This window comes from Perognathus longimembris, chromosome 4, assembly GCF_023159225.1.
Source record: "Perognathus longimembris pacificus isolate PPM17 chromosome 4, ASM2315922v1, whole genome shotgun sequence".
Lineage (NCBI taxonomy): Eukaryota > Metazoa > Chordata > Mammalia > Rodentia > Heteromyidae > Perognathus > Perognathus longimembris.
In genome coordinates, this window is record NC_063164.1 from 15,683,037 (window position 1) to 15,702,023 (window position 18,987).

General features: G+C 40.4%; 2 protein-coding genes across 6 annotated transcripts in view; one reads left to right on the top strand and one right to left on the bottom strand.

The window, feature by feature from the left end:
• Nucleotides 1–16,556, top strand: part of Usp37 (ubiquitin specific peptidase 37) — a 76,103-nt gene extending 59,547 nt beyond the window's left edge. For all 5 annotated transcript variants that reach the window (XM_048344755.1, XM_048344759.1, XM_048344756.1 and 2 more), the window contains 5 exons: nucleotides 3,670–3,730; nucleotides 6,363–6,478; nucleotides 8,685–8,754; nucleotides 11,699–11,837; nucleotides 13,349–16,556. In XM_048344755.1, coding sequence (XP_048200712.1) covers nucleotides 3,670–3,730; nucleotides 6,363–6,478; nucleotides 8,685–8,754; nucleotides 11,699–11,837; nucleotides 13,349–13,436 — 474 coding nt within the window. In that variant the 3' untranslated portion in view covers nucleotides 13,437–16,556. The remainder of the gene's footprint in view (nucleotides 1–3,669; nucleotides 3,731–6,362; nucleotides 6,479–8,684; nucleotides 8,755–11,698; nucleotides 11,838–13,348) is intronic.
• LOC125350307 (ubiquitin-conjugating enzyme E2 C-like) lies at nucleotides 3,033–3,636 on the bottom strand. Its single transcript, XM_048344763.1, has one exon. It carries the CDS (start codon nucleotides 3,556–3,558, stop codon nucleotides 3,202–3,204), a length of 357 nt encoding a protein of 118 aa, XP_048200720.1. The 5' UTR covers nucleotides 3,559–3,636; the 3' UTR covers nucleotides 3,033–3,201.
• Nucleotides 16,557–18,987: the final 2,431 nt, after the last annotated feature.

The window sequence follows — 18,987 nt, forward strand, 5'->3', positions numbered from 1 at the left end:
TACAGATGCATCATCTAAGGTAACATTTATGTGATATTTTCATGGTGTGTCTACTCCTTTGCTTTCCAAGTCATGTTAGGGAAAATTTACTAGTGCTGGGGGTATAATTCAGTGGTAGAGCTCTGGTCTAGCATGTGCAAAGCTCCCGGTTTGATTTTTTTTTTTAAGTATATCAGATTAAGAATTATAATTAGTGGCTAGGCACCAGAGACTCATGCCTGTGATCCTAGATACACAGGAATTGAGATCTATCGCAGATCGAAGCCAGCCTGAGCAGGAAAGTCCATAAGACTCTTAACCAGAAGTAGAGCTGTGGCTCAAGTGGTAGAGTGCCAGCCTTGAGCAAAAAAACCTAAAAGACAGAACCTAGGCCCTGAGTTCAAGGCCTAGTAGTGGCACCAAAAAAAAAAGAAAAGAAAAAAGGTATAAAGCAAGTCTGGGCAGGAAAGTCTGTGAGACTCTTATCTCCAGTAGAGCACCAGAAAACTGGAAATGGCAGTGTGGGTCAAATGGTAGCGCCTTGAGCTGAAGAGCTCAGGGACAATGCCCAGGCCGACTGACAAAAAAAGGAAAAGAATGCAGCATCGTTATTTTAGAAAAATTTACTTCTAGTGTCCATGTGTTTATGGTACTGATGTTTGAATCCATATCCCTAGCCCTTTAAACATTCCTTTTAATATAAAAAATTAAGGTGTAATTTCTTAGCAAGAGTTCCATATAGTGCAAAAAAGAAAAACTTTATCACCACCTAATTTTCAAAAATGAAAGACATATGCCTTACTTCATGTTAGCTGACTCAGTTAAAGCTAGCCTATTTTCTCAGATGTGAAAATAGGGTTGTAAAAAGGAATATTTAGTTTCATCTATCTACATCATTCTATTAATAGCTAAAAAAGGAATCTTTTTATCTTATGGTTTTAGAATAAACTTATTCTGAAATATAAATAAATTTTTGAGTAAAAGGAATTTTTTTTTCCAGTCCTGGGGCTTGAACCCAAGGCCTGAGCACTACTGTCCCTGGCTTCCTTTTGCTCAAGGCTAGCATTCTACCACTTGAGCCACAGCACCACTTCCAGCTTTTCTGTATATGTGGTACTGAGGAATCGAACTCAGGGCTTCATGTATGCTAGGCAAAACCACTCTACTGCTAAGCCACATTCCCAGCCCCAAGGAAATTTTGTTATAGTCAAAATTGTCTTATTTCTTTTTATTACTAAAGTAGTCATTTAGTTTGAGAAATTTTCAGAAGTTAGAAGTACTTCTGTTTTTCCCTCTCCTTATGCTGGGGATCATACCCAGGGCTTAGAATATGCTAAGCCTAGTTTCCCACCATTGAACTGTATATAATCCTTAGTCCTAGTAGTACCATTTTTTTCTAAGAGAACCTCAGATAGTTCTGAACAGTAACAGCCAAGGACATTCATTTAGTATTCCTACCAAGCAACTACTATGTGTTTTTTTTTCTTTAGCAAGAATAAAAACAGCAATGTACAAATAATACCCTCTGGGAATTTTATTCACCTTTCTGTAACATATAAAGTGAGTAGTGTGCAAATTGTAGGTGGCTCCTCATCATCTCAGAAGGCAGTTTCACACTCCTCTCTTCCACTCTGCATTCAGTGGCATGTAGGTAGGAGTATTTGATTTAAATCACAGAAATTGACAAATGCTATAAAGCCTGGGAAAGACTAGACCGCAATTTGCTAATTACCTACTATGTCCCCCATTTATATACATATAAGAAGGAAGGAGGCTGAGTGCTGATGGCCTCAAATCCTAGCTACTCAGGAGGCTGAGATCTGAGAAATCACAACCTGAAGCCAGCCCAAGCAGGAAAGTCTGTGAGATGTTTATCTCCAATTAATCACCAAAAAGCTCGAAACAGATCTGTCGATTAAGTGGTAAAGTACCAACCTTGAACCAAAAAGCTCAGGGATATCAACCAGGCCCTGACTCAGGCTCCAGTACCAACACAGATACATACATGGGATGTGGACAGGAGAAGGAAAAGAAGAAAAATTATGTCATTATGTCGCATTGAATTATATGTGGCTGGCAAGATAAATGTCACTAATGACAGGAAAAAGCATTTAAGCCTTACCAGTACTGGGGCTTGAACTCAGGACCAGGGTGCACTGACCCTGAGCTGGTGTGCTCAAGGCTCTACCACTTCAGGCAGAGATGCACTTCTGGCTTTTTGGTGGGTAATTGGAGATAAGAATCTCACAGACTTTCCTACCCTGGATGGCTTTGAACCACAATCCTCAGCTCTCACCCTCTTGAGTACCTGGGATTACAGGTGTAAGCCACTGGTGCCCAGCTGCATTTAAGCCTTTTTAACCCCCAGGGATATGTTTAAGAGGGGAAAACTAAGAACTTTTTCTCTACATCTCTCAGAAGGTCACATTCCAAATACACATATGTTAGTAATGTTTTTTTTGTTTTGTTTTTGTTTTGGCCAGTCTTGGGCCTTGAACTCTGGGCCTGAGCACTGTCCCTGGCTTCTTTTTGCTCAAGCTAGCACTCTGCCACTTGAGCCACAGCGCCACTTCTGGCCATTTTTTATATGTTGTGGTGCTGAGGAATTGAACCTAGGGCTTCATGTATACGAGCAACACTCTTGCCAGTAGGCCATATTCCCAGCCCAGCTAGTAATGTTTATAGAAAGCATTATCAACAAATATTTTCAGAGAAGCTAATTTTATACACATTAAATACAGCTGATAGCTTTTTTTTAACAAAGACATCCAAAACATTATTTATTTAATATGCATTGCAAGGACTTAGAGACTTAATTTTAACTTTTTTTTTTTTTTTTGGCCAATCCTGGGCCTTGGACTCAGGGCCTGAGCACTGTCCCTGGCTTCCTTTTTGCTCAAGGCTAGCACTCTGCCACTTGAGCCACAGCGCGGCTTCTGGCCGTTATCTGTATATGTGGTGCTGGGGAATCGAACCCAGGGCCTCATGTATACGAGGCAGGCACTCTTGCCACTAGGCCATATCCCCAGCCCCTAGAGACTTAATTTTAAAAAACAGAAACATAACAAAAACAACACTATAGCTCAAGGTAACAGAGTCCCATACAAAAATCAGGGAAAAGGACAGACAAAGAAAAAAACAGACAACACAGGAGAGTCTGGACAGCTCAGGTCGGGGCTCTTGGCCATAGACTTGCTTTGAGTAGATCCTTACAGGTACTTCTTAAAAGCTGTGGGATTTTTCTTTCCAGAGCTTGGCAGACCACTTGTCTTTGAGGATGTCCGGGCAGATGTTTCTCTGGGTGCCCACATTGGGGTGGTAACAAGGTGTATGAAACTTCACTGTGGGTGTGTTGTAAAGATAGCCTCTGGGGAACTCGAGGGAGCGCTTATACCTCAAGTCTTCATATACTGTGCCAGCTGCTCCCTGGGTATTCCCTACCTCTTTGAAAAGGTCTGATTCAGGGAAAGCGGAAATTCCTTTGTCACCAGATAGCATGAATGTCATCATCTCCCGCTGTAGCTGCCTACCCACAGGGCCCCAGGTGGCGCTCAGCCCAGCTCCTTTACTGGAGGCCATGATATTGGTGGCAGGCCATCAGGCCAGCACTGCCAGGGAGACAGAAACTCCACACAGGGCAACTGCCCCGATAGCTCTTTAAACATGTTAACTTTTATTCTTATCCCTTAGGAAGCTTGGGAACAGAAAGAAGATGATGACCTCAAAAGAGCTACAGAATTAAGTCTCCAAGGTATAGAGATCATTTTAATTACATTTTTTAAATGGAATTGCTGTCTTAAATAAAGATGAATTCTTCGGGGGAATATTGTTTAAGGAAAAAATGTATCTTGAATTTGTGTGTTTAGTGTACTTTAGATGGAATGTAAGAGTTAAGGTTGAATTTCTGCTTTATGTTAAATTAATAAAGGAATATTTAACCAAGGAAAGGGAAGACCTCTACAGTGAAAACTAAAAACCTTGAAGAAAGAAATTAAAGAAGACGCCAGAAGATGGAAAGATCTATGCTCATGGATTGGGAGAATTAATATTATGAAAATGGCCATACTACCAAAAGTAATTTATAGATTCATTCAGTAGTCAACAAACTCCCAAAGTCATTTTTCATGGAAAAAGAAAAAGTCCAGATTTTCATATGGAAGCATAAAGGACGTGAAGTAGGAAAAGGCAGTCCTGAATAAAAAGAGGAATGCTGCATGTATCACAATACCAGACTTCAAATTATACTACAGCTCCACAGTTACAAAAGCTACTTAGAGACTAGAGGGGTGGCTCAGGTGTTAGAGTGCCTAACCAAGTAAGCTGAGTGAGGTCCTAAGTTCAAAACGCAGTACACCAAAGGAAAGAAAAGAAAAGAAAAAAAACAGCTTTGTACTGGCACAAAAACTGACCTGAAGACTGAAGGGACAGAATAAAAGACCCAGGAATAAAACCACACAGCTACAGGTGTCCCAGACAAAGGAGTCAAAAATGTGCACTGCAAAAAAGATAGCCTCTTAAACAAATGGTGCGGCAAAACTGGCTATTTATAGCACACTAAAACCTAACCTCTGTCTCTCACTCTGTATAAAAAAATCAACTCCAAATACATCAAAGAACTTGAAGTTAGGCCTGAAATGTTAAGTTTACTGCAGGAAAACTCTGGAAAGTATAAGCACAGGCAATTATCTTCTAAATAGGACTCCAATATAACTAAGAAAATAAGAGCAAGACCTGACAAATGAAGCCACATCAAATTAAAAAAGGTTTTGCACAAGACCAGGCACCAGCTCTTCAGGCCTGTTAGCCTGTAATCAGGAAGCTGAGACCTGGAGGATCATGGTTTGAAGCCAGCCCAGGCAGAAAAGTCAGTGAGACATGAGACCCCATTTCCAGTAAGCTAGTTGGCTGTAAGTATGTTCCAAGTGGTCATGAACAAGTAAGCCAAGAGAGAGTACAAAATTACCAAACCTAAGAGAGAACCCACTGAGTGGAACATGTACATATAAACATATATATACACACATACATATACATATATGTAAGTACAACATGACTAGGACTCTTTAGGGGAATGAGGGCAAGCAGGGAGAGGGAAAAAATGGTGGAGAATGAATAATTTCCAACTACATTGTAACAGTGTATGGAAAAATAAGGAATTTTAATGAAAGCTATTGATCATCAGTAGGAGGTTGTGGGTGAAGAAAGAAAGCAATAATAGGGGGCTGGGAATATGGCCTAGTGGTAGAGTGCTTGCCTTGTATACATGAGGCCCTGAGTTCGATTCCTCAGCACCACATATACAGAAAAAGCCAGAAGTGGCGCTGTGGCTCAAGTGGTAGCAAAAAGAAGCCAGGGACAGTGCTCAGGCCCTGAGTCAAGCCCCAGAACTGGCAAAAAAAAAATAATAATAACAATAATAGGGTTATTCTGAGCAAAATGTAAAATATGAATATCTGAAATAGTAAAATCCTTTGATACAATTAATTACACTTAAAAAATGATAGGCTTGGGGCTGGGGATATGGCCTAGTGGCAAGAGTGCCTGCTTCATATACATGAGGCCCTGGGTTCGATTCCCCAGCACCACATATACAGAAAATGGCCAGAAGTGGCGCTGTGGCTCAAGTGGCAGAGTGCTAGCCTTGAGCAAAAAGAAGCCAGGGACAGTGCTCAGGCCCTGAGTCCAAGCCCCAGGACTGGCCAAAAAAAAAAAAAAAAAAAAATGATAGGCTTAATTGGGGAAGGACTAATGAAGAGGGTGAATGAAGGTGAATATGGTCAAAATAGTTGCTTACGTATATGAAACAGAACAGTGAAACCCTACTGAAATTGCTTTAAGCCAGGTGCCAGTGGCTCATGCCTGTAATGCAAAGAAATTTCTGTAAAAAGGAGGATGAAGGAAGGTGATAGAGGAGGTGAGGCTGATCAGGATACATCATACACGTGTGAGGATGTCACAATGAAATCTCCCTTGTACAGCTAATGTATGATAAAAAATTAAATATTTACCAATTTATTATCCTCCTTCTGTAAGGCTACTACCTTCAATATATACGAAGTACTTCAAATGCTAATACACCGTTTTTATGATAAAGGAATTTAGTGAACTTACACTATCTATCTGTAAACTTATATGTTCTCAGTTGTGCTCCCTTCTTAGGAGGGTTAGATTCTTTTATCATATATATTTAAAAGAACAGGGAATGCTTTTACAGATGCCTGTGTCTATAATGTTATTCCTCAGAGTGGGCTAATAAGTGAATTTAAATCCTAATAATATTGTGTGTAATATTTTCTTAGTATGATAAAATGTGTACTTTGAGCTCTTTTACCTTCCTGTCTACTCTAGGAACCTTTACAAGATTTTGTCTTTCTGTTCTTCAGAGTTTAACAACTCCTTTCTGGATGCCACGGGTTCAGATGAAGACTCTGGTAATGAGGATGTTTTTGATATGGAATACACAGAAGCAGAAGCTGAGGAACTAAAAAGAAATGCTGAGGTAGTGTTCGACCCTGAGTAAAATTTTTCAGGTTATCAGTGTTGCTTTTCAGAGATTCCACTTTCAGTAAGTTCTGAAGTTTTAACTCAAGCATTTGTTTCACCCTGCAGTCCTCCAGATCTCAGCCTTCTGAGTACCTAGGAGGTCCACCAAGTACCTGGCTCCTTCTCTCTTTTGATCCACATTTCAGAACAGGTCGGACATGGTGGAGCACGTCTGTAATCTCAGCTTGGGGCAAAGGCTAGTCTGGTCAAAAACTTGAGACTTACCTGAGAAACAACCAAGCAAAAGGCTCTGAGTTCTATAACCACTACCGCAAGAAAGAGAAGTGCAAAGAAAGAAAGATTCAGGCCAAACCAAACATATGGCTTGGTCATCTTATCTTCTTATCTAACACACATAATTATATTTAGTTCTACCAAGTAGGGGTAATATCTTTATGTTTGAATTGTGAAAACTGTTGTATCAGTTGTATCAACTAGAGCCGATTGGTCCCTCCCCCTTCTTTAATTACCTTTTTCCTCCCAAAATTTTAATTACTGGGATCCCACTATGCTGTCACAATTATTCTTAGCATTTGCTCTATTCTTTAATCATCTCCACCCACACATATACTTAAAAATGTCATAAACTGAAGCTGGGAATGTGGTAGAGTGCTTGCCTATATGCATGAACCCCTGGATTTGATTCCTCAGTACCACATAAACAGAAAAAGCTGTAAGTGGTCCTGTGGCTCAAGTGGTAGAATGCTAACCTTGAGCTAAACAGTACAAGCCCCAGGATGCTGTCATAAACAGGACGCTGTCCCTGAGCTCCTTTTGCTCAGGGCTAGCACTCTATCACTTTAGCCACGTACCACTTCCTGTTTTCTGGTGGTTAATTGGAGATAAGAGTTTCATGGATTTTCCTGCCTTAGCTGGCTTTAAACCTCAATCCTCAGATCTCAGCCTCTTGAGTAGCTAGAATTACATGCATAAGCCACTGGCACCTGGCTCACATAACATAATTTAATTTAATTGTAAGGGTGATGTCAGAAAGGTAATAAGTACATTTGTTGTCCAACATTGTTACCCCCTCTCTTGTTCACTCCATCCCCTCCCCCCAAGTTGTAAAGTTCATTTCCAACATAGTGTCTTGTGAGTATCACTGTTGCATTGGTTTACCCTTTGTCCTTTGTCTCACCAATATTTTATTCCCCTTCTCTTCCCCAGATCAGATAAACATATATACATGACACAGGATACCAAAATCAAAAAGTGACAACAGGGGATAAACCCAAGGGGAAAAAAAGTGAAAGAAAGAAGTACACTATAGTACATTTAAAAACCCTCTTGTTTCCAAATCTTGGAGTTCTTTTCAATTAGCATCATTTTAGATGGTCATATGTACATAGCTATTGAGCTGTAGTATCACATAACTTTTTTTTTTTTTTTTTTTGGCCAGTCCTGGGTCTTGGACTCAGGGCCTGAGCACTGTCCCTGGCTTCTTCTTGCTCAAGGCTAGCATTCTGCCACTTGAGCCACAGTGCCACTTCTGGCCATTTTCTGTATATGTGGTGCTGGGGAATCGAACCTAGGGCCTCATGTATATGAGGCAAGCACTTTTGCCACTAGGCCATATCCCCAGCCCCCACATAACTTTTTTATATAACTGGATAATGTTGTATTGATTTGATGTCACACTAACCAGCCAACTTTTTGTGATAACTTTTCATTATTACTTATAATGCTACATTGAATAATCTGATGGTACACTCTTCTGCTTAATTACTTCCTTAGGGTGAATTCTCTTTTTCGGGGGGGCGGTGGTGTGTTTATCCTGCAACTTGAACTCAGGGCCTGGGAGCTATAACTAAGCTTTTTGCTCAAGGCTAATGCTCTACCACAGCGCCACTTCCAGTTTTTGGATAGTTAATAGGAGATAAGATTCTCAGGGACTTTCCTGCCCAGACTGGCTTTGAACTGTGATCCCCAGGTCTCAGCCTCCTGAGTAGCTAGGATTGCAGGTGTGAGCTACCAGCACCTGGCTTTTAGGGAAAATTTTTGTAGGGTGGAATTAGGCCCCAAAGGGTCTAAACAGTTTAATCTTCATTTTGTTACTTAGACTATACCGTGTACTAAAGCTTAGTTATATGAGCTTTGATAATAAAGTCAACCTCCATGTTTGGCTTTTACTTTAATGAAGTCATGCCACTTCTGTTTTCCAGACAGGAAATCTCCCTCATTCCTACCGACTCATCAGTGTCGTCAGTCACATTGGTAGCACCTCTTCTTCAGGTAAGTTGACATCGTGATAGCTCCATTTTATAAGTGAAATAGTCAGGGCTGGGGATATGGCCTAGTAGCTAGAGTGCTTACCTCCTATAAAGCCCTAGGTTCAATTCTTCAGCACCACATATATAGAAAAGGCCAGAAGTGGCGCTGTGGCTCAAGTTGGCAGAGTTCTAGCCTTGAGCAAAAAAAGAAAAGAAGAAGCAGCCAGGGACAATGCTCAGGCCCTGAGTTCAAGCCCTAGGACTGCCCCCCCCCCAAAAAAGAAAAGGAAGTAGCCAGTGTCTGTCTCTTTATATGTTGCTCTTTGCCTATCTTTGTGAGGCATAAATTGAATGCATCAGAAAAACTTTAAAATCTTTTGTCACGGGGCTGGGGATATGGCCTAGTGGCGAGAGAGCTTGCCTCGTATACATGAGGCCCTGGGTTCAATTCCCCAGCACCACATATATAGAAAACAGCCAGAAGTGGCGCTGTGGCTCAAGTGGCAGAGTGCTAGCCTTGAGCAAAAAGGAAGCCAGGGACAGTGCTCAGGCCCTGAGTCCAAGGCCCAGGACTGACCAAAAAAAAAAAAATCTTTTGTCACCCACTGGATTATGTTAGTGAGTAAAACTTTTCATTCTCTATTTATAAATGATCTAAACTCTCCTGAGCAAAATACACTTAATAATTTTTTTCTTTTTAACTCAAAAGCCGACATCAGTGGCTCACACCTGTAATCCTAGCTACTCATGAGGCTGAGATCTTAGGACTGTAGTTCAAAGCCAGCTTGGGCAGCAAAGTCTGTGAGACTTTTTTCTCCAATACAATACTCAGAAAAAGCTGAAAATGACGCTGTGGCTCAAGTGGTAGAGCTCTGGCCTTGAGGGCAAAGAGGATCAGGCCAATGCCCAGGCCCTGAGTTTCAAGCCCAGGACCAGTTTCCCCCCCCCCCCCGCTCAAGACCCTCAAGAGCTGGGCACTGGTGGTTCATATTATAATCCTAACTACTCAGGAGATCACAGTTCAAAGCCAGCCTAGACAGGAAAGTCCGTGAGACTCTTAACTCCAGTTAATCACTAGAAAACTGGAAGCGGCTCTATGGCTCAAAGTGCTTAGATGCTAGCCTTGAGGAAAAAGTTTAGAAACCGCGCCCAGGCCCTGAGTTCAAGCCCCACAACAAAGTCCCTCAAAAACAAAGGTTTCATGTTTTGCACACAAATGCAGAATCTGTATAATTATATGACATCATCATTTCTTAATGTTTTTTGCCGTTAATGTAATACTCTACATGTCTAACTTTATCCATTTGGCTTGTGTGTGTTTCCTCATTTTCTCAAAGACTCATTTGTTCAGCTCATTGGTATTACAGCTAAACATTAGCAAGAGGAACTGTCTAAGCCACCTAACAAAGACATTAGAATTACTTAATATGGAATTGAATATTTGGTTCTAATACTTATCAACAAAACACAAGGTTTTATTACATAATTTTCTATTATCTTTATAAATAGTTGTGCAGAGGGGTTTCACTTACCATGTAGAACACAAGGTTTTTTTTTTTTAAGGTTCTTCTTAATGCAATATAGGAAATTTTAGTATATTTACTTAATTTGACATTGAACTATAATACCCACATGCTAGTTTCCTTATGAGGCGCATGATGGAAATACTTAAAAGTTGAATTTGAGAAAAATAAAAAGAAATTACATTATTCATATAATTAAATTATATTCTGATAAACTTGTGTCCATATTGCTTAAATTTCTGTTCATTAATTTTGGTAATTAATTTGCAGTTTTAGCAGCAAAAAAAAAAAAAGTTATAAGCTGGGTGCTAGTAGTTCATGCCTGTAATCTTAGCTACTTGGGAGGCTGAGATCTGAGCATCATGGTTCAAAGCCAGCCAGGGCAGGAAAGTCCATGAGACTTTTATCTCTGATTAACCACCAGAAAACTGGAAGTAGAATTGTGGCTCAAAGTGGTAGAACGTTAGTGTTGAGCACAAAACCTCAGGGATAGCATCCAGGCCCTGAGTTCAAGTCCCACAACTAAGAAAACAAAAAGTTATCCTCTACAGCTGAGGCATAGTTCAAAACCCATGCCTCCAGGAAGCAGATTTGGTTGGTTTTTTTTTTTTTAATCCCCTAAGATGAACATGGTGGTATACAATTATAATCATAGACCTCAGAAGACTGGGGCAGGAGCAGAATTTGAGACTAGCCTGGGCTACATAGTGCCTGTCTCCAAAAACAAAAAAAAAAATAAAGTTGGGCATGGTGGCTCAGTCTTAGCTACTTGGGAGACAGATATAGGGAGATTGGGATTCAGGACCAGTCTGGACATGAAAGTTTGAGATTCCATCTCAATCAGTGGCTAGACTCAGAGGTATACACAACCTATTGTCCCCAGTGACATGAGGAAACACAAGTAGGATCACAGCTTAGGCCACCTTGGGCTAGTTTAACTTGAGACCTAACTTCAAATGCAACCATACACAAAGGAGCTAGAGGGGTGCTGAAGTGGTAGAGCAGCTACCTAGCAAACGTCAAGTCTTGCGTTCAGTCCTTCATACTGAAAGGTGAAAAAAGCCTGGTAATTCTCTGTAAATGTTTTATAAGGGGCTGGGAATATGGCGTAGCAGAAAGAGAGCTTGCCTCGTATACATGAAGTCCTGGGTTCGAGTCCCCAGCACCACATATATAAAATATGGCCAGAAGTGGCGCTGTGGCTCAAGTGGCAGAGTGCTAAACTTGAGCAAAAAGAAGCCAGGGACAGAGCTCCCAGTGAGTCCAAGGCCCAGGACTGGCAAAAAAAAAAAAATTATTTTCCACGTGGATTAGTGGATTATAGCAACATTTTTGAGGGTAAGATAGATGAGATAGCTTGTTTCTCTTTCTCAAACTTCCTATGTGTGTAAGAAAAGTTTACTGTTTTAGAAAGCCCTAATTTCAAGATTTTATTTATTTCAGGTCATTACATTAGTGATGTGTATGATATAAAGAAACAGGCCTGGTTTACTTACAATGATCTAGAGGTATCTAAAATCCAAGAGGCTGCCGTGCAGAGTGACCGGGATCGGAGTGGTTACATCTTCTTTTACATGCACAAGTAAGAAACTTTGCTAAAATGGAACTAATGAACTAAAAATTACCCAAACTCAGTCTAGGTACTACTTCTTAGGAGGCTGGGTTTTGAGAATTGACAAAGACATCCTGAGCAGGAAAGTCTGAGACTCTTATCTCCAGTTAATCCACCTAAAAGTCAGGAGAACTGTGGCTCAAATGGTAGAGTGCCCGTTTTTTGTTTTGTTTTGTTTTGTTTCTGGTCATGAAGGCTTGCACTTTGGGGCCTGGGCGCTGTCCCAAAGCTAGCCCCAGCTCCACTTCTGGTTTTATTCTGGTGGATTAAAAGTCTCACAGAATTCTTGCCCAAGCTGGCTTTGAACCACAATCCTCAGATATCAGCCTCCTGAGTAGCTAGGACTACAGGTATGAGCCACCAGCCCCTGCCATAGAGGGCCAGCTTTGAGCAAAAAAGCTAAGGGACAGCACCAGTCCCTGAGTTCAAGCCCTAGTACCAGCACAAACTATATATACATATATATAATTACCCAGGCTGAGAATGTGGTGTCACAATAGAATGCTTGGGACTGGCAAAAAAAAAAAAAAATCTTCTTTCTTTTAGAATAAATTATTCCTATCACTTCACTGTTGACAGTTTTTGGTTTTTATTTTATTTGCATCCATATTGCTTAAATTTATGTTTATTGATGTATAATCACCCAATTAATATAAAGAAACTTTGGAAGAAAAATAAAATTGTCTTGGCCAGGTGCTGTTGGCTCACCCCTATAATCCTAGTTACCCAGGAGGCTGAGATCTGAGGACTGTATTTCAAAGCCAAACTGTGTGGAAAGTCTACAAGACGCTCCTCTCCAAAAACTACTCAAGCAAAGCCAGAAGTGGCACTGTGGCTCAAGTGGCAGAGCACTAGCCTTAAGAAAAAGAATCTCAGTGATAGTACCCAGACCTTGAGTTTTTAAGCCCTGGGACCAGCACATTAAAAAAAAAAAAAATTGTCCTGAGGCTGGGCATGGTACAGATGATAAAGCACCTGTTTAGCAAGAGTGAGCCCTTAGGGCTGGGATGTAGCTCAGTAGCAAAGTGCTTGCCTAGCAAGTACAACATCCTGGGTTTGATCCCCAGTACCAAAAAAAAAGTGAGCCCTTGAGTTTAAACCTTTTATTTCCTTAAAAGTTACAAATACATTTCACACAGTAGGATCTGGATATGGAATATATAGCAGTTTGTTTTATGATAGAAGCTTACCCTGTCATAAACCTTTTTGGTCTTCCAGTTTTGTCAGAAGATCTGACTTATTTGTAAAGAAAAACTACATGGCATTTTTATTGAAGCAAGCTGTTGCCCTTTTCCATCACTCTCCAAAATCAGCACCCACAGGGTTAATATCCAACATGTGAGCTGCTTGTTTAATAAAAAAAATAGGCATCAGTGGGATTGTAGAGGCTTTATCAGTATTCATTTCCTGTTGTTTTTTTCTCCTGTTTATGCTTTGTTCCACTCACTGAATTCCATGTTTTATTTTTTGTTTATTTTAAGGGAGATCTTTGATGAGCTGCTTGAAACGGAAAAGAACACTCAAGCACTCAGCGTGGAAGTGGGGAAGACTGCCCGTCAAGCCTCATGAAGACAGACTCTGGGTTGGCAATGTGTGTTCTCTCTCCTACTGCCGCCTAACCTTTACTCTGCCCAAAGAGAATTTGAAATTCTCCTTGATGCAGGAGCAACAGACAGCTCAGGGCCAAACCAAAAGACAAAAATTGCAGAGTGTTCCATGCTATTTAATGGAAACTGGTCTCATCTGTAGCTGATAGTCTTCTTTTTCTCCTACAAGAGTGGCGCTTCCTTTTGTCTTAGAAATACATATTGTAAATATATATATATGTATATGAACATAAAGACACACATATATGGAATGAATGGAGCCTTAACGAGTTCAGGTGAACCACCCACGTTAGCCTGCTTGCCATTAATAGCACAGCAGTTTGGAGGATAAGTCAAAGAATCAGAGTCTATTCATCTGAGAAATGTGTGAATGTATACATCAGTTGGCTTTTAAACTTTTATGTTCCTTGAGAATTTTCACTCAAGTCTGTGACCTTTTATTTGTGTATCTTTGAGTAAAGTTCACTGGAAAGCCAGCTCTCCATGTTACACTAATGATGGTTTGTTGTCCTTGCAAGAGGCATTTCTGTCACTTAACTCGAAGTTTTTGTTTTCCTTAATTTTATGAGTCTCGTGCCTGTCCTGTTTATCTACAATTCTGAAGAAATGGATTGTTGGTGCTTTGGAATGTGTTCTGGCCCCACATCTGGTGTTCATTGTATACTTCACGTTTTCTTTAAAGAGATTCCTTCACATACTGTTCCTCATAATCTTCTATATTATCGTTATCATTAAGATGGAATCGTGTCTTTTCTTCTGCATCATTCTTCCATGGAGCAGGCATAACCTTAGTGGGTTTTGACCAAAACTTTAAAATGCAAAGAGATCATATTGCTCCAGTTGGGACTTCCCAGCAGGGATGATAAGGGTAAGGAAAAGCAGAGCAGTCAAGCAGTGTGCTGCTGTGGTATAGCTCAAATTCTACACTGCTAAAGCTAAAGAAAAGCTATAAAGCTCTGGGAACAAGGTGAAATTAAGTATATGAGCTATAGGTCAGAGCTTGACTATTTAAGGGGCAAAGTCAAACAGTAAATGGTCAAAGCAAGGTGAGGATTAAAATGTGGCTGATTTAGGTAATCCTAAGAACTAACAAATAACAAGGATGCAACAGATACAGACATACACACCCCTTATTAGTTGAGACTGAGTGGGAGTGCAATATAAAGTGCTACGGCAGTCCTTAGCCAGCACAACCAGCTGGGTTAAGTGGCTACGGAACCATAGAAAAGATGAGCTTGAGAGAAATCTGTGAGCCCAGATGTCTTTAGACCCACACAGAATTAAGAATAACAAAATGAAATCTTCCATTATTTTCTTGCCTGTGTTTTCTTATTTTGATTATAAGGAAGAGGATTCCTCTTCAGTTCTGAGGTAGAGATGAAACCACATCAGGTTTTCAAGGGCAGGAAACATTGGAACCCATCATCACTGAAAATGTAAACATCTTTTCTGGAAGATTGCCCTTAGAGAACTCCAGCCCAACTCTTAGAACCTTGGGTGTGTTCTGATATAGTAATAGATATTCAACTTTTGGATCTTTGAATTCTAAATGGCCTTAGCACTTTAGTTTAACTACCAACGAATGCTTTGCCTCCTGACATCTACCTACACACATCATAGTAATGATCCACAGTGATACTCATAGTAGAATATGCAGGAGTACTTCAGAACAGTATTTGTTTTAAAAGCTAACATTTAAACTTTTGCTTCAGTTCTGCCAGAAGCCTCATTTTGTCTTGTTTTGCTTGAACACAACTGGTTTTCTCATAGATGAGTGAAGTGATGACCATATTCTTTAGCTAGTTATTGTCCTGTCTGTCGATAATTGAGGGCATAGAGGTTTTAAAAATGACTGGGAATGATTTGGAGTGACACCTGCAGAAATTATGCCATAAGCCTAGACTACTTTGTGAAGCCGTTTTATTTTTAATCCATTCGTGGCTTGATGGTGTGTGTGGCTTTGAAGTATTCTTCTCACAAGAGCCTTCATATTTAGGGCAGGACTTGTTAGTTAAAAATAGGTTACTAGAGCATAAGAGGTTTTTCACTGCTCGTTCTTGTCAATTTAGGACTTGAAGTTTACTATGTGTTCATCCTTGTGGCCTTGTCAGCCTTCTCCTTCCTTCTCTCCTTTTTAACTTAACTCGATTTGGCTACAAATGGAGCTTGAAGCTAGACTGTGTTAATGAGGTGGTGGCTATTTTGAGCTGTCTGTATATAAAGTTATAAATAAATATCCTTTTTTTTGCACAGTGTGATCAGTTTGCTTATAGTAGGATGATGGGGAAGTTAGCATATTTGGGACAGGAAGAGACAAATTAGATAGGGATAGGGTTCTTCAGCTCCAAGCATTCTGCACAATAACTAACCTTCATAGTCAAAATATCAAGTGTGTGGTTACAATGACATTGAATTGGAATTGGATAACAATTAGATTGGGAGGGGGGCCTTGCCAGTACTGGGGCTTGAACTCAGAACCTTGCATTCGCCTGCCTTTCTTTTTTTCACTGATGGCTAGTGCTCTACCCTTTGAGCCACACCTCCAATTCTGGCATTTTGCTGAGGATAAGAGTTGTGAATTTGTTTTCCCTGGGCTAGCTTTGAATTGCAGTTCAGAGTTCTTAGACTCTTGAGTAGCTAGGATTGTAGGAGTGAGCCACCAGCGCTCTGCTTAGGTGGTATATGCTTTGATCTTAGTTGAAATTTTTCAGAAGGGAAAATTAAGCTAACACTTGGTTTATTCTCTTATGGAGAATTGGTGAGCTGTGTGGCTAGATGCTTTTATCCTTTAAGTAACTAATTCAGGCCTTTGAGAAGATAGACTGGCTCTTGTTTTATAGGGATATATGTGTGAACACACTCAAATTCTGTTTTTGGTTTTGTTTTGGTTTTTTTTGTGTGTGCCAGTATTGGGGCTTGAACTCAAGAACCCCTTTTCTCTTTCCTGCTCACTTAAAATCTGGGCTGGTGCAGTGTTGCTTAAGTCATGCCTCCATTTCCAGCTTTTTGCTGATTAATTGGAAATAGAGTCTTGAGCAAATGGTTCTGAACCTTGGCTCTCAGCTCTCAGCCTCCTGAGGAGCTAGGGTTATAGGTGTGAGTCACCAGTACCTGGCTGACACACTAACAGTTTTGTCTCAGCAGAACAGGATAAGAAGCAGTCCATGAATTTGTGTGTATGTGTATACATATATATATATAAGCACATTGTGTGTGGGTGTGTGTGCGCATGTGTGCGTGCGTTAGTCCTAGGGCTTGAACTTAGGGCCTGAGTGATGTTCTTGAGTGTTTGTGCTCAAGGCTAGCACTCTACCACTTTGAGTCACAACTCCATTTTCAGCTTCTTGGTAGTTAATTGGAGATAAAAGTCTTAGACTTTCCTTCCCAGATTGGCTTTGAATTGTAATCCTCAGATCTCAGCCTCCTGAGTACCCAGGAACAGGTATGAACCACAGGCACCCAGCCATGAATTATATTTTGATTCAAAAATTTATGTTTACCTGTATGCTCTGTTAATTCTAGGCCTAATTTAAATTACTTCATAGCAAACATAACTAATGTGTTTACATTTAAGAAGTATGTGGTAATAGGGATCCATTACTTAACTGCAGGCGCAAATATTAAACTACATTTTCTTTTCTTTTTTTTTTTTTTTCATGCCGGTCCTAGGGCTTGAGCTCAAGGGCTGGATACTGCCCTTAAGCTTCTTTTGCTCAAGGTCAGTGCTTTACTACTTGAGCCACAGCTCCACTTCTGGAGTTTTTGTAGTTTATTGGAGGTAAGACTCTCTTGGAGTTTCCTGCCCAAGCTGGCTTAGAACTTCAATCCTCTGATCTCGGCATCCTGACAAGCTAGGATTATAGGTATGAGCCACTGCCACCTGGCCTTATTTTCTTCTTGATGAGGTATAAACTTCTTTTGAAAGAAGCTTTAAAACTTAAAGCTTCAGCAAAATAATAAACGGATTTACTTCTATACATATATACTAGAGGTACAGGTGTATAATGAAAATCAGCTGTAGAGACCTAAATTACAAAGGGGGGAAAAAAAAGTTTGTAAATTCATTTATGGCCCACCGAACCAAAAGGATGCCCTTCCTCTTCTCTGTCCTCTGAAGGGGCCCAGCAGAGATAAATCCTTTTGCTCTAAGTCAGGAAAGCAGGACTAGGTCTCCAAGTACATGTGTGTCTTATGTATGCAGGGAGATTTTTAGTAAATTAACCCAGTCATACAGAAGTATCCCAGTAAAATAGCTATGTCCTTTCCCTCCCTGTCTTGCTTTGTACTAGTTCTTGCAATTGTATACCAAAAGCTAACAGCTTTCTGGCTTGGAAACATCTTTCTGATACTCTCCTTCAAAACCATACTATCTCTATTGTCTTATTAACACCTGAAGAAATACATATTTTATTGAAAACTATAGTTTGTTAGGTCTTGAGAGTTTGTGATGGAATTACTCTGAGTTTCACCACTGGCATTGGCTCCCTTATGGTATGCTGCGATGTCAGCATGCTTTGATGACGTCAGCCAGTCACTGGTTGTGTCATTCATACAGTTAGTAAGCTATTTGCTTTCCATGTGTGCTATGTGTCTGAGGTTCTTGAAGATTTAATTAAAAATACATCAGTACGAATAAGCATTTTAGTGACACTGGATTTTCCCCTACTAAATACAGAGGTTCAAAGTTTAGATACGCCTGCTGGCCTAAGAAGAGTGGGTACGGGTCTAGATCAGGATCCCAGTTCTTCAGGTCAAATTGCCAGAGCAATGAAGAGCAATCAACTGAACTGTGCACAAGTCAGTCTATGAGGAGGCCCACCTCATCCCAGTTCTCCCCTCGCATTTCCTTCCCTCCCCGACTTCCCTTGCTTATTGGTGTGGTGTTCCTTTATGCATGGAGAAGAAAATGAGTGAGGTTCCTGCACTTTGCCTAATTGAGCCACTCCCAGGATTGCTGGCAGCTTTGGCCACATTATTTGAGGTGGTTTTTTTTTTCTTTCTTTGTGTTCAGAGTGACTTGATTCTGATTCTTGATGTGTTGTGTGGAACGGCACTTATATCTGTGTTTTAGCAGAACTGTTCCTCTGTATCCTTTCCAGTTTCTTCCTTGTTTTTGTTTCCTTTTTAAATTATATGGAGGGGTTTTTTTTGTGTGTGAAAATTAAAGCCTTTATTAACCTTATGTTGATTTGACTTATTTCTGAAAAGGGCACATTCTTGCAGACACCATTAACCAGTTGCTTGAAGTGAATATTGCCTTGTGTTGGTTTTCTAATTAGATTTCCATGCAGCTAACCAATGTTTAGCCCAAGTCAGCACTGAACTCCTGATGTGTTCATGGAGAAGCCTGTAAAGTTTTGCACAAGTAACAGGGTTTGTTTGGGGGTTTTGTTTTGTTTTCTTTTTGCTGGTCCTGGGACTTGAACTCAGGGCATGGGTGCTGTCCCTGAACCTCTTTGTGCTCCAGTGCTCTACGAGCCACAGCACCACTTCCAGCTTTTTCTGAGTAGTTT

What these genes read in the sequence shown, in the direction of transcription:
- LOC125350307 (XM_048344763.1), bottom strand. Translation starts at nt 3,558, where the DNA reads ATGGCCTCCAGTAAAGGAGCTGGGCTGAGCGCCACCTGGGGCCCTGTG.